Consider the following 24250-nt stretch of genomic DNA (forward strand, 5'->3'; position numbering starts at 1 on the left):
ATATAAGTTACCTAATATCTATTAATTATTCTAGTATTTGTGATTAATTTGTATTGATTTATTATTTGTGACTTATAAATTAGTAACCATTATTTTACCGTCTAAAAAAATTTTTTTGTCAAAAATTAATTTTATGAAGGAGTAAGTTGACAAAAAATGCGCATTCGTATATTCATTTATTGCAAAAAAAAAAAAAAAAAAAAAAAAAAAAAAAAATTATTGCATGTTTAATTTGTTTTTTGTGTTTAATTTACGATTATTTGCATTTGAGATTCTGCGATTAAATTTATTTTGTTGATTGTAATGTTGTGATATTGCATAATTTATTGTAAATGTAATATATGTTTCAGAAAATTATGTAATGTAACGCGATGGAGGTTCTTTAAGCGGGCAATTCCAGTCCAAACCCTGGAAACATGACATAAAGGATTTGTTTTACTTGTTGCATGAAAAGCACTAATACTTCAATCCTTTGGTTTGGGGTACAGTAAGATGAAAAGAAATCCGAATTTACTGTAAAAACTGAAAATAGATATTTCACAGAGAGAAATTATCACATTTTCATGATAGTTCAGGTAACGAGCCTTACATTTTTGATTTTATTATTGTCACCACAGCTCAAAGCATTTAGGGTCTTATGTTTCAGTAAGTGCGATAAAATTAATTGTTCCTAGTGCAGTGAGTCAGGTACGTGACCAAAATATAATAAAAAACGATGAGATATTTTATGATGCAATTTTCGAATCAAACCAAGATATTTGAATATAAATTGCGAATACGACATTTTCGTCGAAGAGTTTGATTTACCAGCAGATATTAACTCAACAGACGATCAATTTATAATTATAATACATCTGACACAGTCAATGTTTCTCGGTCTCAAGAAAGCACGGTTCAGCCTCCACTGGGCTCAGCAAGACCCTCTGGAGATGATTCCAATTAACATAAGCCGTCCCGACCATCCTCTCCTGCCCGTGTTCCGTCCTCCCAAACTCCTTCCTCCCGTGATAAACCCTGAAGTTATCCAGCACCACAACCTCCCCTCCTTCTAACTTTCTCATGATCCACCTACTCTGATCCTCCACTTTGGCTCTGTAGTACAGGTACGCCTCCCACCACTGTCTCCGAGTCTCTAGATCCAGGGTGTAGGTAGCTAGAGGCGTGTCTGTGGACCAGGGGTTGTCACTTATCTGGAAAATATCCTCTCCTAACATGGTCATTAGGGTGTGGTGACTTCTGACGTCGTTGTCTGTACCGGGTGAGACTGTGGTATATTGGCACTCTGCACAGGATATCAAAGTAGTCTGGTCTCTCTTCTCGGACTTCTGAGATTGCTGAGAAGGTGTCAACCCAGAAACTATCTCCTCCCTCAACCGTGTTCTCCATAGCATGGAAGAACTCTACATGGGGATTCTGAAAAACTGAGATTGAAAACATAGCTTAAATTCCATAATAGCTAATACAGACAAAGAGGATAATATAGATGATAAAACAGAAAAAGCTTTTATTTGTGGAGATTATAAAAAACATGAAAAAATGTCGAAATAAAATTGAACCTCGATCAATACCTGGTAGTAATAGTTCAGGTCTGTGTGACCAGCTAGGCTCCCACTACCATACCCAGCATTGGCAGGATTAGGTTTAAACCTCACCACATCCACCCCTCCAAATATTGTCTCCCTTATCGGCCCACACTTCAAATCAGCGATGATATCGAGCATTTCTTTGTTGGCAGGTATCCCTGTCAGAAATCCTATACCATGGATCATGTAGTGAGCTAGAAAATCTCTTGTATTTCCCACACTGCTTATAACTGTGTTGTAGTCGAATACCTTGGAGTTTTTGTCCGTTTTAGCGCTCCAAAACTCCTGGCACCTGTTGTATCTCATACTGAGGTCAAGATACTTGTCCAGGATTGTTGGGACTGGTTCAGGACCGTACTCTCCACGAATTGTCCTGGCAACAAGCCCTGTGTGTCCATCACTCCAAGTCAGACTTACATAGTGCTCTGAAACTTTCCCTATATCAGTAACCTTCGCCCCAGGATGAAGATTCCCAGTTCTGAAGGATTGTCCTGTTTTTTGGTGACTGTGTTTGCCGAAGCAGGTTTCACAGCAGCACATATTCCGTGTTTCCACGTGCAGGAGGTCTCTGTCGTTGTCTCTGATACCGTGTTCTGTTAGTTTGACACGGTCACTGAGGTGTCTCTCACTAGGAGAATGAGAACGAAGCAACAACTCTTTTGTAGATGCGAGGATGTGTTTCAATTTAGGCAGACGAGACAGCAACATACTTCAATATCTTGGTTAGGGTACAACTACAGCATGAAAAGAAATCAAAATTTACTGTCAAAACTGGAAATAAATATTTCACGGAGCGAAATTACTGAGTTATAAAAATGTAAACATTTTGCTTAATTCTTTAAATTCATTACCGAAATTATCACATACATGCTGTTTAAAAATGGCCTATTTTTCGGTGATAAAAATTATCTCTAAGTCTAAGGGGTGAACAACCCCTATATCATTTAAGGTCACTGTCACTAGTTACCCTCTGATCTAGTTCCATGGGCAAATTTTCACTGAAATAAAATATGCCCGAATTTTTGGCTCTCTCTTTTCGATTCACTGTAATATTTGAGCTTTCAAAATTTCTTAATTAAAACTCGAGTGGAAGCAGTCCTGATCCTGCCCAACGCGTGTAGTATGGTAAAATATTAACACAAGCTAACTTATAATATTATGTGTATGAGTACAGCTACAGATTCGAAGTGGAACATCGAGTTCCGTTCTGGCGAGCTGGGGGGAACCTTCGAGATCGTCTGGAAGGGCTGATCTAAAAGCAAGCTCTGGACCGTCGACGAGTCCAACTCGGCGCGCGTCCTGGTAGGTTGTAAATCTACAACTTAGTATTTATAGCTAATCTAACTAGCCTAGTTAACGAATATATGACATGTAACTTTGCTCTGCAAGTACACTATCTTTCGCCGCGATTTTCGCCTAGTTTGGCATGTCGCGGCGCCGCGATTTTTGGCCTAAATAATCGCGATTTTCTTTTGTCCTTGACAATGACTGCACCGGTGAAAAGGACAGTGAATTTGGTATTTATTAATTTGGAAATAACTTTCAATTAGGTTACTTCAGTTGAGTTAGTGTTTCTGATGAGGTGGGGCATAGCCTTGGGACCTCAGGCTATTATGTTCATAAACATAGAGATTAGACGGAATGACAGGCTGAGCGCGGCCCAGTAAGTGGGGCAATAAACATACAATATAATTTATTCAGTCTGCGTGATCATCATCATAGAATTGTTCATGTTGTAAGGAGTACTCCGGCGGCGAAGGGATTAAACCGTGTTCTTTCCCGGCGGTGAAGGGATTAAATTTAAACCGTGCTCATGCTCGTACTGTCATTCTGCATTATAAGGAGTAAGAAACTTTAACTTTCAGTGATAACCTTACGTCCTTAGAACCAATTGTAACGGCTACCTAAACCTTGAGTAGTGTACACTCTACATTGTACATTACACATTAGCAATAGCATATGTTTATTGGTTTTATAAAACAAGGTACGATGAATGTTGCTTTGTTTAAAGTGGGCAATGCCAATACTAATAAAAACGAGTTGACGTGTCCTAATCTGTAATCATCATTGGATGACGGTTATATTTTTTATAAATCTCACGGCTTAACCACCCTCGATCCTTTCGCTATACCTTATTGGAAAAAATTTCGAGGAAAAGTTTTTCACGGACCAAATTTTTCACGGAACATTTTTGGTGATCTTTTTAAAAATGAGGTAAAAATAAAATATAATAAATCGTAACAAAATGCTGTAGTATAGGATAAATCCGGGCTCTTACTAATTCGCTCGCCCAAAAATTTCACGTGACTTTGGTTTTTATGCAGTTTTGCAGCCGTACAAAACGATTTTACATAAACCCTAATCCCGGAACCCAACCCTAACCATAACTCCGAAGCTAACAATAACCCCTACCACAACCCTAACCCTAACCTGAGCCCTAAACAATCGAATTCATGTTTTACTAGCCTGTCACGTGACCAAAACGGTTTTTTGCCCATAACTCTCCGTGGAAGCATATTTACCCTGTAGGGTAAAAATTTGGTTTTTATGGTTTTGCAGCCGTAAATTCACGTGAATGTACGGCAAAACCATATAAACCAAAGTGAAATTTTTGACGTCCGCGGAGTTTCTCGATGTAATCCGATTTATATGACCCTAAATAACACTAATTACTCGGGTACACTTTTTCACCGGTGGGGCATTTCTCGGAATCACGCCCTTTTTGACCGCACCCATATCGCGACCCCCACTATAAATTATCTCGGCTTCTGATCGAGATACAGACCTCTATTATGAACCAAAACACAAAATGTGCCTAATTATAGTAGAGGCTCTTACGGGGATTTTCTGCTCGATACACTAAAATTTGCTCTAACCAGAGCCCTCTCGCTTGCAGTAGCGCACGACCGCCGTAGGCGGCAAAGGATATATATTCAACTTGTGAAACAAGCGCGTCACGCAATACGCGTATACACATGTAGGCAGTGCGCCATCGACTGTAAGACGCGCGCGCTGACCATTGAATGATTTTTTAGCTCTTATTTCGGCCAGCACATTATTTCGGAAACAATCAAAAAGTTATAATACTTCCCATATAACAATTTGGTTGAAATTTGGTCAGCGTATGTAAACACTTATGTTTTACTGAACCTAATTTAGTTTGAGCAATTTCGATGGTCAGAATTTGAGTTATCAACGGATTTATACCTATTTTGTCATTTTTAGACCACTTAATCAAGGCCAATCTCTCCCAACTAAATTAGGTTTGGTAGTTAAGTATGATTGGAAGGTTCTGACAAATTTTCAGCATGATTCATGTTCAGGAACTGAAGATATGATAGAATAATACGACAAAAATCAACGAATTTCGTCAAATTACGCGACTTTTACACCTAATTTTGCTCCAAAAGCCGCGCACCATCAAATTTGGCACCTAGGCGAAACTCACTGATCATTCCAAAAAGGTATAACAAATTTGGTATTGTGAAAATTCTCACAGTCTCTAGAAAACAATGGTACAAAAATTTTGAAAATCCGAGCAAGTTTATTTTTATCGTGCACCCCCTAACACATGGCTATGTGAACACTAAAATCACCTGCAGACCCATCTTAAAAAACGTATTTTTTTCGTTCACACCCTTTTGTAAAAAGGCACTAGTGAAAGGTTACAAATGGAGGTTTTTGCAGAAAAACGTGGATTTTGGAGATTGCAGTAGGTGGGTTTGAGTATGTTGTATTCCTTCCGTTCGTTACCATGCAACGAAAAAACCGCGCGCGTGCGCGAAGATTGCTTGCAGGGGGTGATGCATAGATAGCCTTTGGTCAATGAATGTGCGGCGCCAGTGTATTTTAATGCTCGAAAAGTGGCATGCAACGTATGTATTGATGTGTACACAAGTATAGTTTACTTTTGCTTACAGTCTTTTGCATTTTAATTGAATTTCAAATGTTTCCCCTATTTAATGCATAATTTATTAATATTATTATTATGAGGTGAGCTGATTGGAGCTTATACTTAAAGTTATAGTGAATGGAAATCTAGCGTCCGCCAAAACAAAACAACGGGCGCAATTCTTGTTGACCGTAGAATCGATTAAAAGTGGTTTTGGACCAAAAAATGGCCTTTTTTTGAGATTTTTCAAAATTTTTTATAGGTAAACTTAAATTAAAAATTTAGGTGTTCTGGTTACTAATAATATTAAATGAGCCGCACATGTTGACATCAATGAAATAACAAAATTGATAATGGTAACCGGTCAAAATTTCGAAAAACTGTCCGAAAAAAAGTTTTTTGCGCGCAAAATTTTATTGGCCTCCTAAGGCAATATTGAACAATATTTTTGACGGAAAACTTTTAGAATACTGTTCAGTAATACTATTTAATAGTTTAACAGCGTGAAAACAAATTTTTACAGCGATTTCAAGAAAAAAAATTTCGCGGAATTGGAGACCAAAAAATTTAAAAATAAAATCGAGCGCTACCAAAAATTTTTCATTAACACACGTCCGTAATTCTTTTTTTTCTCTGCACGGTTTATTCAGTGTCCATGTCTCACGTCCATGTCTTGTTTGGGGAAGTTTGATATAACTGTGGTTAACAATGTTACATCAAGTACAGTTAAGTGGAGTAGAGTATAGTACTACTACTATACAATGGTTTTGAGATACCTATATAGTATATAAATATACCGATTTGGTATTGAGTTCCTTACAAGATCATTTCAATGTGATGCAATGGTAAAATGATTTATTACGTATTGATTGTGGGTTTGGATACATTTTTGGTTCACGATGCACTACCTAATGTGTAATGAAGGGCACTCTTGGATCTTGCAAGATTACAGATCGTTTGGCAGGGTTTCCTCACCCCTCATTATCAATTATCCGTGATGGATGAGGAGAATCCCTGCCCCAAAAAAGAATCTTGTAAAGATACCCTTTAGTACACATATATTGCTGTAAATGATATAAACAACCTACTGCTACTTTCTTTGCCAGATTTCAAGTAAATGTCCAAATACTACCTTGGATCCTAGAAAAGATCATTCCTTAAGGAGGCCGGGGGGGGGGGGGGGGGGGGGGTCTTCATTAAAATTCTCTCGAAATTGATTTTATAGTTGTTTCTGATAGAGGGGAGTGATATCTATCAGCTGATTTTGGTCCCCTGGAAAAATATTGTTCATAGCCAAACTTATCGCTGGTCAAAGGTCAGCGCTCATGTGTAATTGTATTGCGCGAGCGATTTTCAATCGCAATTTCTGAAAATCGAGTCTAAAAATCTATCTTCTCCTACATTTTTTGAGCAATCACCCTGAAACTTTCAGGATATGTTCTAGGGATCATTTAGAAGAGAAGTGTCGAGCCGAATTTTGACATAGGCCTTTAGGCAGTGGCGTAACGAAGGGCCCCGCTGACCCCGCTGTGCAGGGGGCGCCGTCTTAGGGGGGCGCCAAATCGTCGTTTGAATGTGGGACAATTTCGAAAACTTAACTAAAGTACTAGCAAAACTGCGCGTTTTGCTCTAGATACACACTTTTTTAGAGATTTTTACCGGCGTATCCTCTAAAATCACCTAATTTGTTCAATTTTAGGGAGGGGCACCAAAAGGGGAGGAGGCGCCAACAGGGGGGCGCCTTTTCGGCAGGGGGGCGCCAACAGGCAACGTTACGCCACTGCCTTTAGGCTTAGAAAATCTTTTATTCGATTTAGAAAATCTTGGACCTGGAAAAATAGTCAAAAAATTAGGTCCAAGATTTTTAAAATCGAATTCAAACATTGCTCCAGAAACTTCATGCGAGTTTCAAGATCTGAACATTGGAAACATTTTTCGGTAAATTATTGATGGAATGTGATAAAAAATGTACAAGTACATTTTTTATCACAATCCATCAATAATTTACCGAAAAATGTTTCCAATGAATCGTTCATGATGTTGAGTTGGTTGTAGATAAATAGATTGATTGAAGATAATTGAAGTCGATTGAAGTTGATTGAAGTTGATTGAAGTTGATTGAATAGATTTGATACCTCCAATTACATTACATTTTTGTCATGTTGGTCATTTTGGTCATACCTCAATAAATGTAATAGATTTGTAGTGTTATAATTAGTGTTATAATTAGTTTATATATTAGATGGAGTACCACACAGGTCAAAGGTATGCGGATGCTGTGGGATATATTAGGAAGCGCCTTCGGTTTGAAATCTTAAGAACAATGGTGATTTCTCTCTGGGGAGACAGAGGGGCGAGAAAGAACTTTGTCAATATAGACAAATAGACAGTTTAGATATATTTTTTCACATAGTGCAAGTGCGATGATATTTTGTAGACATGTGTGATGATGTGATGAGTATCTTAAGTTTAATACCTGTTGCTAAAAAACCTATATAGTAGTGGGAAACATAATTGATTACATTTTTAATGGGTCTTTGTTCCAAACATTTTAGTTTGATTTATGAATTTTGTAAAGCAGACCATGTTTTTGTAATCAAATATTTCTCAATTTTAAAAGAATAATATTATTATTCTTTTAAAATTGAGAAATATTGTTTACAAAAACAGCTGTTGGAGTTGTTGCAATTAGACTATTATTTTCAGTTTGCCTTTTCTTTGGAGTATTTCAAGTTGAATTGAACAATACCATGTCATCATCAAATTTCACTCAATTTCTCTGCCAGCTATGAGTGGTAGCAAAACGTTGGATCTTGCTAGGAAGGTCCCCATAACTAAACGAAACTTTATTCATCCTTGGCTGAGACTGAGAGTTAGATGGCATCATCGATTCAGAAAAGAGGTGTGTATAAATTTTGTTTGGTAAACCTGCTGTCCATTTAATATAAATCAAATTAGATACAATAATATGACTCTTCAATAGTTGCAATTTTGTATCGAAAACTCTTCAGGATTTCAGGACAATGGATAGACGTAACCAGGAGAATGCTAGATGGTTGTGTAGGCTCATTGAGCAAGATCGGCAGGAAACTACTGCTTATGTTGCTAAATGGGCAACAGTTGTTGGCAACCGAGTATGGATTATTTGTGAATTTCAATTGTGTTTTTGCTTATATTAATTAATTATATTAATTCATAATTACTTTAACCTTTAAATGCTGCACCCGACTAATATTCTGCCCTGGTCCATCACTAAAGTAAATCAGTTATTACTTGTTTTGATGAGAATGAATTACCTTTCAGGTTTTAGAATTAGCATTTTTAGGCCCTGAAGTGGAAGAAGCAAGAAAGGACATAGAGGATATTCTCTTCCTTCGGCTCAACAAGCATGTAAGTATTTTCATATATAATCACCCGATTTGAGGGAGATCCTTATATTCTTAAATTGAAGCTTTTCTAAATGCTTTTACATAAATTTGCCTTGATGGTAGTATGATAATTCTGCACTAATTCAAATTCACCATCCCTTTAGAGACAATATCACATTGACAAGATATACAATGAGCTAGTGCCCCAACTAGAATACGTGGATGGTGAACTCATCCGCACCCAGTTTGTTGGTTTTAATGGTCAGTTTTACTTCTCTTAACTCTGAAATTCTTTGTTTCACTAAAATCTTTGGTTTACTAATCAAGTACATATTATTACTCCCGACTTGTAGTTAACACAATTCTCTGATATGTCTCACTTCATCTCTTTCCCCAAAATTGTCGATAAATTCCTACAATAGTTAAAAGGGAACTAGGACGAACACCGATGCAACATTAAGACAACAATAAGACAACAATAAGACAACATTAAGACAACAATAAGACAACATTAAGACAACATTAACGCAACAAACACCAATAAGACAACAAACGATAAGACAACATTAAGACAACATTAAGACAACATTAAGGCAACATTAAGGCAACATTAAAGCAACAAATTCTTTTAAGACATCAGTAACAAACTTAATAAGGCAACAAATTATGTATAACACTATTTCTTCGAATATATTTTACTTTGTCAAATTATATTTTACTTCATCAACTGTGATCCGCGTCTTAGCTCTTGACCGGCAATAATTTCGGCTAGGAACAATATTTTTCCATGGGACTAAAAACAGCTGATAGATATCACTCCCCTCTATCAGAAACAACTGTAAAGTCAATTTCGAGAGAATTTTGATGAAGACCCCCCGGCCCCCTTAATAATCCTACCCTTTTAAACTGCGGCAGTGAAATCCCGGCCGAAGGGATTAAAAGTTAAACCGACTTTTAAAGGATGAGGGGACCTTAGAAAAAGTTTTTTTCTCGTGCAAATCCTTTTATTACATTAATCGTATAAACCACTTTAGTGAAATCCGCAAAGTTGTATTTCATTCGCGCGCCGAGATATCCAGCCAAAACAATTTGAACCTGTGACGTCAATTATGTGAGTTGCTCTGATCCGCGCATATAGAAATACAGGTAAAATGAGCGTGCGGGCCGACTAAATTACTTATTAAGAATAAATTAACAATTTACGATACTAACGAGCCTATAACCAATGAAGAGGAGACTTTTTGTGACCGGTTGAAAAAAGAAGAATTATCACCCTACGATAACCATGAGCCGAGATACACCTGGAATAAGATTGAAGTCACACAGAAAGGCATGTAAATTATGTATATTTATAGCTCCCAACATAACACCTAGCAACTCCCTGTTTCGTACCACAGTTGATATATCAACATGTCATATCAGCACAACACGGTCCTAATAAAAATGGATCGGGTAGGTATGAAATGCATGTCTTCATTCCAGTTGGACAAGCACAAGCACCAAGCTTTTAAGTTCTAACTCACTATGTGACACTACTTATAATGTAAGCAAGATTTGCAACTATTCAATGAAACAAGAAATTTTCAATGAAACAAGAAATTTAATTTTAGCACATTTTTACAGAATAAAAAGATGTAAAACAATTCATAAAATATAATGCCCATTTGGTGTATGACTTTTTGTCCTTGACTGCTAGTTTGGTTTTGGAAGGACAGGTAACTAACGGGGCAAGGAATGCGCGTGCCTGGAAGCTTTTGCACACACCGAAACGCTAGTTCAGTTAAGTTTATAGAGACAAGGCTCAGATTAGGACTAGAAGAAAAATTGTAAGCAGACATTAGGGGTTCTGTTTATAGTTGTTATTATAGGTTGCAGTCTTGTTGTGACAAAAAGTCTACACTAAAACATTCTTTGGTTTATATTGTGTAGTTCAAGGATATAAAATGCAGCTTCAAGCTTTCAAGGTGGATATTGGAGAGCTGGCGAAAGATTATGGCCTTTATATCAATGGTTATAATAAGCTATAAATATCTTAAACTATACAGTGCTAATTAAAATTTCTTTAAACTTCATTCTCAAATTAGATTTTTAAAATTCAAAAGTAAATATACAATAATTTTATTAAAACTTTCTCACACATACTTTACTCACAGGACAAGACTTGGAAAACAGTAGCCTAGGGTAATTTTAATTGAGATGTGTGTGACCAGCCAGTTATAATGTTTGGGAAATAAGATTTGCGCAGTCAAAATCTTTGACAGTCCAATCAAGCAGGGCGTGATTATGTTGATTCGTTAATAGCGCACGTTTTAGCTTACCTCGCAAGCACATTACACTAGTAGTAAAGTCAGTCATTCTGAATTTTGGGGTTAAAATGTTAAAAATTTTGGTTGATCTAGTGTTGTGATTGTCAGGTGGGTCTGCCTGACAGATTAGAAGGCAGGGTTTCCTCGAGGAACACGTGTAACCTTCATGTAAGGATATTGGAGCACGGAATTTCATTATCTTGTAGAGCTCGAGGTAACTGTGGTATGTATATAGATTGTGTATAGCTAGAATATTATTATGCTTAAATATCGGTTTGGTGTGCTCTTTTATGAAAAATTTTTGGTCAAGTTTCTGGTGTCCTATAGGCCTAGTACGTGCACAAGTCTTAAACTTATCAAGGTACGCCAGCCTGTCACCAAATAGTACTCTGAGACAGTACTTCTGAGCAGTAAATAATGAGCTTATACGTTGTTTCGCTGCCCCACCCCATACAGATATACAGTAGGAAAGATGTGATTCGAACAGAGTATAATATAATTGTTGGTGTAGAAATTCTGGAAGGGAGCAGCGAAGTCTACATAAAGTGGATGTGGAATGATTTAGAGTTCGCTTAAGTGCTTTGATGTGATCTTCCCATGATAGGTTCTCGTCAATTATAACACCCAGAAATTTTGCGGATGAAACCTTTTTGATTGGAAAGTTGTCTATAGTTAATACAACTTCAGGGTGTGATAAAGTCTCTAACTTAGAACCTGCCATGGTGGGTTTGAAGTGTATGTAGCAGCACTTAGACATGTTTATATGTAACTTATTCGCTCTCATATAAGACTTTAATGATGACAAAAGCTCATTTCCTCGTTCATATGCCTCACGTTTTGTTTTTCCGACAACAAATATATTGGTATCATCAGCAAAGGTAACAAATGATCCTAGTTTAGAACTGTTTGTGATGTCGTTCATATAAAGAAGAAATAGGAGAGGTCCAAGAATTGAACCCTGTGGGACACCAAATTGAATAGATAGGGTATCTGATTTTTCTCCTACAACTTCGGTGTATTGTTGCCTGTTTGTCAAGTAGCTTTTAATGAGGTTATTTGCAACTCCTCTCACTCCACATCCCTCTAGTTTTATAAGAAGTGTTGAATGGTCGATAGTGTCAAAAGCTTTGCTTAGGTCAATGAATATTCCTAAAACATGATTCTTAAGTTTAAGAGATTTCGTAATCAAATTTACAGAGTAATTGACTGCATGAGATGTAGAGTGAGATTTCCTAAATCCAAACTGCGTCTTCGATATAACTCCCTGGGAGCTAACAAATCCGTATATTCTAGAATATATGAGCTTTTCAAAGATCTTACCGAAGACGGACAGTGTGGAGATAGGACGGTAGTTCTCAATTTCTTCTGGGTTACCTTTCTTATATACAGGTGTTATTTTACCAGTTTTCAGGACATCAGGAAATATACCTTTGGTCATAAGGATATTGAAGTAATTCGATAATACAGGTGCGATTACATGAGATGACTTTTTTACTACACTTATGGGAATGTCACTGGCTTTACCATTTTCGAACTCGCTTATGATTTTCAATATTTCGTTTGAGGAGCAATCTTCTAGCCTAATATTTTTTTCATTTCTTGGGTTCAGGAAGTCATAGAAAGTTTTCATGGGTAATATAGGCAGGCCATCAGATAGATTATGCAGTGTCTCATTCAGCGTTGGTGCAATAGAGACAAACCAAGCATTGAATCCATTAGCAATTGCTCTTCTATCAACTATTCTTTGGTTATCAATGATAAATGGGGGCTTGGTTTGCCTCTTCTTTTTGCCCCTGAGTTCGTTAATAATTTGCCAGGTTTTCTTGCTGTTTTCACAGTTGTTTACGATTTCGTTACAGTAATGCCAACGTTTGGCAGCTTTAATGATAGCTTTGAGCATCCTACGATAATCACTAAATACTTGGTAGAGCAAGAAATTACCACCAGGGTTCTTATTAGTAACGGTGTCAGACCACTCCTTACGCAGTTCATGCTTTCTTTCTACAGACTGGATGATACTGTCTGTAATCCATGGGTTAAGTTTGGGAGTTCTTTTTGTCACTTTTGGTACCTCCAGTTTGCAGTGTTTGTCAAGTGTCTGGTCAAAACATGCCGTGAACTCATCAAATTTTGTTGAAGGAGTGAGCTGGTTTACCCTCACCTCAAGTTCAGATACAAAGCTTTTTAATTTGGAACTTGAGTAATCATAATAGCGGACATGTTTCTGAGGCTCTGTATTGCGAGGGGTCTCTACTGAAGTGAAGGTAAATATAGGGGCATGCTCACCAAGCCGTTCTTCAATAACACCTGATAAGACTATATTCTCAATTTTATTTGTTAAAATGTTATCGATGCAGGAACTTTTACAGTTTTGACGAAAATGTGTTGCAATGGAGATAGTCGGGTAAAAGCCATTTCTGTATAAAGTATCCTCAAAGAGCTGGGAACTGGTAGATATATTAAGTATGTTTGAGTTAAAGTCTCCCAACAAATTGACAGTTTTCCCATTTAGCTGCTTTGCAAGTAATTCAAGGGTTTCGCAAAAGCTATCAAAGCAGCCATTAGGGGGTCGGTAGATGACTCCATGAACAATTTTGCAGCCTGCGCTATCTGTGGTTTCAACAAAGAGACTCTCAATATTTGTAGTACAGTGTGATACATTTTCTAAGACCACAGTGTTTAAATGGTCAGATACATAGAGTGCAACACCTGTGCCTTTTTTCTTACCTGCCAATGTTTCTTGATAGAATCCTGTGTATGCTGGAATTTGGTACAGACCCTGCTGTGCAGGATCAGTATTGGTTTCAGCAAGACCAATCATATCAAACGAGTGCCCTATACTTTTGAGTTCAATTAGGAAGCTATCAAAGTTAGATGCGTTTCCATCTATATTGTAGAATAAAGTTGATAACATAGATTTTTTTGAGGAATTGAGCTGCTTGATTGCATTTAAGAACTCGAGTTTAGAGTAGCGACGGCAACTTTCAAGTATATGGGCATATGATGCAATTAAGGCATCCTCCTGGTTTCTATTATCATAGAATCTATCAGAATCAATAGATTCCTCATCAGATGGAAATGGGCAGTACCGTTCTTTGCAGACCTCGCAGCACATCCATAGTCCATTTTTGCATGAATATTTAGCTGATTTGAAACACTTAGTATGAATGGCATTATTACAGTTTTCACACTCTAGTAAAGGTTGTCCGATATTAATAGATCTACTGCATGGCTCACACACATCTTTAATAATTTTCATAATCATTTTTACTAAGTGGGGTTGTTAGACCCCACTGACTGGTTGTGTTTTCCACGTCTTGTCCGTTCTTGCCTCTCTCTCACATACACCCAATGCTTCACACACCTCACAAATTTGGTAATACCATAAACTCCTAAGTGAATATCATCACCACCTCTGGTCAGGTTGGTGGCAAGGAGTCCCTTGCCATCTAAAAAGTGTCCAACTCCAAGGTGCCACACACTCTGGTTAAAGTTGGCACTCAACATTTCTCCAACAAGCCGATTGAAGGTCATGACATTCTCGTTCATTTGAGGTAGCCTGGTTGGAAGGACTGCTGCTACAAAAACTTTGATCCTAGGGGAGAGCTTTTTTATCTGTTGGATTTTCATGTGGAGAATGTCAACCAGCTGATGGATTGAATTTTCTCCTCTAAGGCTGTCTGCTCGGAGGTCATTTGTACCACAAACAAGAACAGCGTTGCTGTATCCGATACAGTGACAAGGGTCAATCAAACTAACTTTGCTTGCCTTAACTCTTTCACCCGGGAATGATTGACCCATTGTTCCAGCACCACTACCAAACTTTATTGTTTTGGTGTTCGAATCTCCAAGTATGATGGTGCTTCTCCTAAATTTTTTGTCAATTGCTCTAAGGGTAATGGAATACCGGCCCATAGACGGGTTTACCGGAGTCTGTTGGGTGGGTTTAATCCCGTGTTTGAACCATGCCTGTGAGAAACGTGTCATGGTGTAGACTGAGTTCGATTCTAGGGACATTTCAGTATTTTTTGTAGGTGATTGTCCTTCATGGATGGGCATAAAACTTATTTTTCTAACTTCTCCTATGGAAATTGTTGCTATATCAGAGCCAGCAAGAATCTCTGGCTCGTCGTCACAGTGGAAGGGTAACATACTTTCCTCTGTACCACTTGGAGGGAAGTAGTTTATAAGTACAGAGTTAGGCTTGTGCGTGAGTTTACACTGAGAAGTGACTCTATCAATGGCTGCTGATAATACTGGTGGGATGGCTGGTGAGGACGGGGGATTTGAGTCTCCGGAATAAGTGTAGCTTTCGCCGTATTTGAGCTCTGACCTTCCATTCATCTGGTTAGCACTCAGTGAGAAATCTGGATACCTCGTCAAGCAGTTCTTCGTCCAAGATGTCTACTTGGTAGTCCTTTAACGGCACCCTTACACATTTAGGGAGAGCTACTGATGGTTTACTCTCTTGTATAACTGCTGCAGCATAGGCAGAGGTGGAATGATTCCTAGATTTCTGGAAGGAGTGGATCTCTCCACTCAGTTGCGAAAGTCTTGCTTCCAACGATGAAATCTCCACGGTAGGCATGCTGTAAGATACAGCACTTGAGATGGCATCAGATACAGCTTGGATATTCTTACTGTAGTCAACACTAGACTTGAGAGCTTCATCCAATTTAGCTGAGGTGCTGCTGTTTGGCTTGGAATGGATTGACGTGAAGCACCATGGACATTCCCAGTACTGAAGGATGGCATCAAGATCAATCTGACCAATCTGGTTTGCTCCCTTAAGGTTACTGCAAGAGGCGTGCCAATGCTGAGAGCACCTGCAACATTTGAGAAGCCATTCTTTGCCCTCAGAGCTTGCTCGACAGGGACAGTTACCTTTAATGGCACGTTGCTTTGGACTTGGCTGATCTTTTTCTTCTTCTTCAGTATGGAAGGGTGGGAACGGTTTGTACATAGGACTCATAGGGCTGTGAGGACTACCCCTTAGGCTGCCAGGGTCTATTATGAGGCTAGGACTAATTTTTAGGGTAAGAGATGTAGGTGGCTGTAATGTTGATAGTCCCGGTGAGGAAACAGTGACCTGCTTATCAGCTGACTTAGTTGGCAGGCTGTTTGATCTTCGTCGTCCTGAGATGCTGGCTGCAGGGTTCTTCTGATTGGCCTTGCTTGTGAGGGGGCTCTTCCTGCGAAGAGGATTAGACACTTTAGGGGAATGAGGTGAGGTAGCCTTAGCCTTAGCAGATGCTGCAGGAGAGTTGTTTCTGGGCGAGCGTCTGGTTTCGAGTGGTGGTGTTGCAGTTCTGTTCATGACTGTGGATTGATCAGGGGGATGTGCTGAGTGCCCCCTGGGCTGCCACCACCGGCGAATAAGCTGCACCTGAAATGAGTAGATCATGGGTGGACGTCTGATTTATAATGGAAAAAGGGAACATTGATTACTTAGAACTATTTAGTAACTAGTTTTTTCATTAGATATACCATAAAGAAGAATTGATTTCGATTGAAACATGATATAACAGTAAGTTGCTTTAAGGGTGGAGCAATATTATACCAAGCATAGCAGACGAACACATCCACATTCGTTACGCTTTACACTCAAGTCACAGCAAACTAAAACGGTAAATTATAAATGAGTGTACAACTAAAGGCCGGTACACGCGCAGTGTCAAACCGCACGTGCGTACTCAGATAGGACTAGAGGCGCCAAGGGCCAGCTAGTAAAATGTCTTCTACTACATCATACATTCTTTTTAATTGTGTCCATATCGGGTTTCAAACAAGTCAAAACAAAATAGCAGTTTGTGGTTTAGTTAGCGGATGCTACTTATCTTAGCTATTTATAAATAGAAATACCTACTACAACTACAAGAAAGCCTTTCTGATTTACATTTAACTATTATTATTAAAGAGAATTATTCGTAACTTAGACTAATTCAGTGCAACCAAAGATACCGCTCTCGCAAACGCCAAAGGTAACACGACGTAATTAAAACAGAACAGAACAAAATGTTGACACGAGCAAAGGGTGCGCGCGCACGTTGGTCTTAACACATAAGTGACGTCACAGCCCAAAATTGCTATCAGCTAATAGGAGCGTGGCGTGATATTGCACGAATTATCGATTTCACAGTCCGGCGTATTTTTTGATTCTACACACTTTCACAGGACTTAAACGCGAATATTTGGAAGTAAATTCTAAGGTCCCCTCATCCTTTAATTAACGGGTTAAAGTATATGAAATGAAATAATTTGTGCTTGTATACCGCCCATATGGTTAGCAACTGACACAAGTGCCAGGTACTAACCATGTCAGAGCGGTTCTAAAGGGTGAGGTGAAAAAAATCCAGCAACAAACAACTAAATCATCTCAAAAACAAATCTATTCAGGAAAAATTAAAACTTTAAATATATCATATAGTAATCATACTAGGAAGATTTATTGATATATATAATACCACACTACGATTAACAATAAACCACCAGAAAACACTTCAAAAGTAACATAATATACTTATGGGAATCATAGAATTACATATTCTAAACATTTTGTTGCATTAATGTAGTCTTAAACCAGTTTGTTGTCTTAATGTTGTTTTAAATGAATTTGTTGTCTTAATGTTGTCTTAAATGAGTTTGTTGTCTTAATGTTGTGTTAATGTTGTCATAATGTTGTCTTAATATTTTATCATATTTTGTTGTCTTATCGGTGTTTGTTGTCTTAATGTTGTCTTATTGTTGTCTTATTGTTGTCTTAATGTTGTCTTATTGTTGCCTTAATGTTTGCTTTAATGTTTGCTTTAATGTTGTCTTAATGTTGTCTTAACGTTGTCTTATCGTTTGTTGTCTTATTGGTGTTTGTTGCGTTAATGGTGTCTTATTGTTGTCTTATTGTTGTCTTAATGTTGTCTTATTGTTGTCTTGATGTTGTCTTATTGTTGCATCGGTGTTCGTTCAAGTGGCCAGTTAAAATATTTGTCTTGCAACTGTACCTGGCTGTTTTGCTTTCAGTTTCCCTCGATAATCTCTTATTTAAAGCCTTGCCATAGGGCCACTTTTAGTGGAGGTCTGATTCAATATAACTTAACAGCTGATAATATAATATAGACAGTAATTTTAACAAAAAGGCTAACTTTACAGAAAGAAGTAGATTGAACTGTGTTGTTGAGTTTGCTAACAATGGTCTTCCTCCACTCCCCGTACCAGAAGAATGTTATCAGCTTAGAAGACCCCTTACATACCCAGAGGTACCACTTACATACCCCTCACCTACCCCTTACACACCTCATACATAACATTGTTATATATACTTCTTACATACCCAGAAGTACCCCTTACATGATAGTACATACCCAGAGGTATCCTTACATACCCCTCACGGCTTACATACCCCTTACAAATTATAACAAAGTTTTATAGGTACAATGCAATGGTTCATCATTTGAAGTTTAATAAATATATAATAAATGAAATGTTTGCAGATCCTGGAGAAGGAACAAAAGCGGATAACAGAAGAATTGGCCGGAGGAGGAGAGGGGGGTATTGAGGAGACTAATGTTAGGGAGACTACTAGGGAGATGCTCAGTTTGTTACCAGAGGCTAACAAGATACATACTCAGAGGGTATGTTAACTTTAGCTACTTAATTATTTTAACCAATTATTCATGTGGAAATTAAAATCTGACTTCGTAAAGCTGTATCTCTTGATAAGCCATATCTAACTAAAATAGCAAGAAACATATTATACAATTCTGAAAACATGTGTATTAGACTTCCATATTTCATCCAAAATACCCTATCCTAGATGTACAACACACAGTTAGATTTTGAAGGAGGAACTCTGGCGTGGCAAGCTGAACGGATAGAACGGGAAGTGAAGGGTTACATTGACCGGTACCAGGCTCAGGAGGACAGGAATGCAGACGTAATTAATTAATTAATTAATTGATTAACACACGTGTTTCAGGGATCACGTGACCACTAGTTTAACGCACGTGTTTCAGGGATCACGTGACCACTAGTTTAACGCACGTGTTTCAGGGATCACGTGGTGAGTTAACGAAGCAATACCACAAGCTGCCTCGTAAAGGGTACCGTGTAACACTTCCTCCCTTTGCACGACCAGAAGGGCTGACAGATGAGGATTATGATAACGGTTACGAGAGACTTTACCAACAGGTTGTTAAGGAGACTGGAAAATGAGGGATATCTGTGCTTTTAGTGCTCATTGTTAGGTTACTGGTTACTAGGTTACTAGCTGGTAACTAGCTGTTTACTAGCTGGTTACTAGCTTACTAGCTGGTTTAATGCTCATTGTTTGAATGATATCTCTGTTTTTAAAGCAGTAATTGTAATTCTCAGTGTTAAGCTGTTTGAATACTTGAATATAGGCCATGGAAAGTGCGAAGATTGGTAAGATTATAATACGTAATTTGATAAATGACGATGTATTTAGGCTAAGTTATAAAGTTATAAAGTTATTATGGTCAATGATTTGGTATTGGTATTATTATAGTTTACGTTGCCGACAATTGGAATCCAATTTACAATAGTATTGAACAGTAACATGGTTGGAAGGTGAGCTACATATTTGTTTAGACCCGTGATATTGGTTCACTACCTCACCACCAGAACTATTACCTACATTCCGAACATAGTTTATTTAGTTATGTTATCATAGTACATACATGCTACATGAAAAGGTCTCCTCCTAGTCGCTGGAGTGACCCCCGTTATAAAAGGAGTGGTAGCTAAAGCTCGGTTATGTTTGCACACTATGGAGGACAGCAAGGTTAGCACTCGATAGTGGGGGATTAAGAAGTGCTGGACTTCCACAGTAAAACCCCGATTTACTGCAAACCCCGGCCCGATTTACCGCGACCATTTCCATTTCCCAAATAGGGCTTAAGGGGGGGGGGGGGGGGGGGGTTCACCGTGATTTTTTTGTGAAACTTGGTTTCGAGATAGCAGACAAACTAACAAACTAGGACCGGTGACCGAATTTTTGAGGGGGTTCCGGATGCCAACCGTCAAACGGTGCCTGCGGCCTGTGGGGCAGCCACGCCCATATTTTCTCCAAACTAGGCCCAATTTAGCCAAATACCCTGAACATGCCCAAAACCCAAATTTTAGGTGCTCTACTCGTAGCTAGTGGTCCCCTGAACTCGTATATGAAATTTCATCAAGATTGGACAAAAAATGACTGAGTTATGAGCCAAAAACCATATGACCATATTTGGGCATACGCACCAAATTTGATCGATTTCGGCCCATAAATTGGCCAAATATCAATATTTTTAACGAAACCAACTTTATATGGAAGGTAAATCTATACTACACATTCTCTATGATTATCAGCTCAGTATCTACCTAACTGTGGATTCTGTGTTCAAATTTTAGAATTTGGCCGCCAAATTTTTTTAAAGGCCTAACTCAAAATTCCATATTAAAACTTAAGGTCGAAAGGCGAGTCTACGTTGATTCTGAAAATTTCATGTAAAAATATTGCATTGAAACCCTATGGAGTTCTATTGTTTTGAGCGAAATCAGTTTTGCAAATATCGCGGACTGAGATATGGGCAATTTTGTTCATTTTTTGCAATTATTTGAACACAGAATCCACAGTTAGGTAGATACTGAGCTGATAATCATAGAGAATGTGTAGCATTATAGGCTTACCTTCCATATAAAGTTAGTTTCATTAAAAAATATTGATATTTGGCCAATTTATGGGCCAAAATCGATCAAATTTGGTGCGTATGCCCAAATATGGTCATATGGTTTTTGGCTCACAACTCAGTCATTTTTTGCCCAATCTTGATGTAATTTCATATACGAGTTCAGGGGACCACTAGCTACAAGTAGAGCACCTAAAATCTGGGTTTTGGGCATGTTCAGGGTATTTGGCTAAATTGGGCCTAATTTGGACCAAATATGGGCGTGGCTGCCCCGCGGGCACTGTTTGGCGGTTGGGGTCCCCAGTTTACCGCGGATGTATCCTTTCCCCCAAACTCTGCGGTAAATCGGGGTTTTACTGTACCTGTTTACTTGAAATTGTTTTACAGTTTTCTGCTGTTAAGTAAGTTTTATGATGATCTCGGTAATTTATTGAACTTATTTTCCTATATTTGTACGTTGTAGTTTTACTCGATTCGCTTTTTTAAAAACAAAGTAATGTGACTTGTAGCACCTTTCTTGCAAGGTCTTATTTTTTCAAGATCTTATCTTGTTCAATGTCCTATCTGACTAGGTCTTATCTTGTAAAGTTGTATCTTGTTCAAGGTGTTATCTTATTTTACTAGAATGTCACGGAGCCTGACAACACGGAAGCCTTCGAAAGAATGGGGCTTTGAATCAGACTTTGCTTCCTCCGCAAACCTTTCCACAACAGACCAGGCTAGAAGAACGGACAAACAAAGTGGAGAAGAGAAACAGTGCTGGCTTATCAAACATGCTCCCAAAACTAGGTATACCATCTAGTAGGGCCACAAAATATATTTCATGAATAATATGTACGCTTCACGTTGACTGACCGTTAAGAAAGTAAGAATTATAATGTTGGGTGGTACCTTAGTTCCCAAAAATTTGTGTGCCATTATATTGAGCACAATTTATTTGAGCCCGAAAAATTTGGGCAGAAAATTTGAACTCATTTGGGCGACCGAAAATTTGGGCACAAATTCTTCGAAAAATGAACGATTTTCCACTAAAATTTCAGTTAGATATTTGCCTTAGTGGATTATTATTCCTTATTATTCCAGTCATTTTGCTTTCAATTTTAAGCATGTAGGTGGTAGTCTTATCTGGTAGTCTTATCTGAGTTGTTTCACATTATGAAATTTACTACTAAAAAATACAGTGATGATGGCACAGTACAAAATGATAGATATACAATAGTGATATTTAGTCTCTCAATCAGATAGTTTATATTATTAGTCTACTTACACATATCTTATCATACCCCTTTCACATACAATTATCATTATGACGCCTCACCAGATGGTCGAAAGGTTTGACCAGTGTCCAGTTCTTTGAGAAAATCCTTCTTCCCCACATAGAATCAGTTCGAGCCTCCATCAACAACCCTGAGCAGAAAGCGCTACTGATATCAGATGTGTTTCGGGCCCAACACACACAGACACTAAAAGATCTGATGACAGCCAACAACTGCATCCTACAGAAAGTTCCAGCTAATATGACCCATCATCTACAGCCCCTGGACATATCTATCAATGGACTGGCTAAGAAATTCATGCGCAATAAGTACGAAGATTGGTACGCGAAAAACATAGTGTGTCAGATCAATGGAGGAGTTTCATCAGACAATGTGAAAATTGATACCCGCTTGACAGTGATCCGTGAAGTACACGCTCGTTGGATCAACGAACTTTTTGTATATTTAAAAGGGAGGCCAGATGATATAAGGAAAGGCTTTGAGAAGTCGGGTATAACTGATGCTTGTAAATCAGACTTTACGGTGGATGATAATCCATTTGCAGATCTTGTTTAAATCTCTAGCTATCCGTACCTCTAGCCATTTGTTTTATTAGTAGCTGTTAGCTATTCCAGTTATTTCTATTCATCTAAAATATAAGCCTCTTTATTTGGTCAAGCCATGAATGACAGATTAGAAAACTAAAATTTCAAATATTACTTCACTTGGATATGAAGAAAAAGCCATCTTTCTATAGATTTCAGGGCCACAGGCCAAATGCCAAAAGTTTGGTTAGCAAAAAATTTAGCAGACGGAAAAGATTTATGCAATTAATTTGGTCTGCAAAAAATTTGGGCGAGAGGCCCGCTCAAATTTTTTGTCGCCCAAATTTTTGGGAATTAAGGTATGTAAAAGAATCTGTGATGTTATCATCTTCTTTACAACCACCAGGTCGTTGAATTATCCTGAAATGTAAGTATTTTGAATGATCGTTAAATATAAAACCGAATAGGGTTTATATTTGATATTGATTTAATACTTTCCTCGAATTCAATTTCACCAATTTTGGACCTCCCGAAGTTTTGGAATTTGAACAATCTACCGTGTTCGTCAACCGCATAGATAACGTCTTCTAGTGATCGAATACCCAAAATTCTACATGGAGTTCCTACGGATATTTATAGTCGATAGCTGAAGTTCAAAGGGTGCAGGTTGTTCAGCTCGACAAAATACCGGTAGAAATTATTTCGTAGGCCCTAAAATTACTCCTCCAGATCCAGTCTTACCCTTCAATTGGACATAACTCAATAACTGAAGTAGCTCTGATACGTCCGATTAGAACTTGTAAGACTGGCCTCCAGCTCGTCATCTATTAAAATTATCATGACAAATTGACTACATGTTTTTCCTTATATTCCGCTCACTCACTGCTAAATTTTCAGGGGTGACCTTGCCATGCACAAGAAGAAGATAGAGTCACTCTCAAAAGTGTTGACTGAATCACTGACTCACAAACGACACAAGATTATAATCCTATCCGGGCCTCCTGGGGTGGGTAAATCTGCCACTGTACGAGCTTTAGCTAATGATATGAGCTGCTCTTTTGAGGTTTGTCAGGTTGATTGCTAGGTTACTGGATAATGCCTGGTTACTAGGTTACTACCCGGTTACCATGGTTACTAGGATTCATTGGGGACGGGAAGACGATTTTTCTCCAATTTGACAGTTTGACAGTTTGAACCAACAATGAGGTCATTTAACCAATGTTTAACTTAACCAATGTTTAACTTTTCCATTTATCCAGGAGTGGGTAAATCCCATAATGACTTACGAGAAAGGAATGCACTACGAGAGCGAGGTAGCAAAGTTCAGAGATTTCCTGCTGTCGTCATCTCGGTATAACTCAGTATTGGGAGATACGGATCATAGTGTAACCAAGAACCATGCCACCAGGTAAGAGATCCTATCCATTTGAGATAAATACTGTTAGATACATATAATACTGCAGATAAAGATTTGGTGTTCAAATTTGAACGTTTCGTATTTGCACTGAGCGGAACTTGTTAACTTAACCTTAGAAATTATCATTTATAGCTATGTATAGTGCTTGTAAGTGAAAGTAAAATTAATTTACAGTTTTACCAAAGTTCTTCTTTTCTTTG

At 38.1% G+C, this 24250-nt stretch overlaps 4 protein-coding genes across 4 annotated transcripts in view; 3 read left to right on the plus strand and 1 right to left on the minus strand.

Annotated features, from left to right (window-relative positions):
- Nucleotides 1–24250, plus strand: part of LOC134821760 (18S rRNA aminocarboxypropyltransferase-like) — a 110893-nt gene that overhangs the window by 21600 nt on the left and 65043 nt on the right. The window lies entirely within an intron of this gene.
- LOC134821603 (trimethyllysine dioxygenase, mitochondrial-like) lies at nucleotides 864–2291 on the minus strand. Its single transcript, XM_063832305.1, has 2 exons — nucleotides 1569–2291; nucleotides 864–1400 (listed from the first exon to the last, which is right to left on the minus strand). The coding sequence occupies exons 1-2, from the start codon at nucleotides 2289–2291 to the stop codon at nucleotides 864–866; spliced, it is 1260 nt and encodes a 419-aa protein (XP_063688375.1).
- Nucleotides 8266–20057, plus strand: LOC134821948 (uncharacterized). The gene is made up of 8 exons (XM_063832776.1): nucleotides 8266–8377; nucleotides 8487–8609; nucleotides 8779–8865; nucleotides 9008–9104; nucleotides 18296–18402; nucleotides 18637–18777; nucleotides 18960–19079; nucleotides 19196–20057. Exons 2-8 carry the CDS (start codon nucleotides 8499–8501, stop codon nucleotides 19355–19357), a joined length of 825 nt encoding a protein of 274 aa, XP_063688846.1. The 5' UTR covers nucleotides 8266–8377; nucleotides 8487–8498; the 3' UTR covers nucleotides 19358–20057.
- The window catches only part of LOC134821605 (cell cycle checkpoint protein RAD17-like), a 34955-nt gene continuing 32162 nt past the window's right edge, over nucleotides 21458–24250 (plus strand). The window contains exons 1-4 of the mRNA XM_063832306.1: nucleotides 21458–21621; nucleotides 22154–22429; nucleotides 23531–23696; nucleotides 23893–23994. Coding sequence (XP_063688376.1) covers nucleotides 21458–21621; nucleotides 22154–22429; nucleotides 23531–23696; nucleotides 23893–23994 — 708 coding nt within the window. The remainder of the gene's footprint in view (nucleotides 21622–22153; nucleotides 22430–23530; nucleotides 23697–23892; nucleotides 23995–24250) is intronic.

This window comes from Bolinopsis microptera, chromosome 10 (assembly GCF_026151205.1).
Source record: "Bolinopsis microptera isolate Bmic1 chromosome 10, MBARI_Bmic_1.0, whole genome shotgun sequence".
Classification (NCBI taxonomy): Eukaryota; Metazoa; Ctenophora; class Tentaculata; order Lobata; family Bolinopsidae; genus Bolinopsis; species Bolinopsis microptera.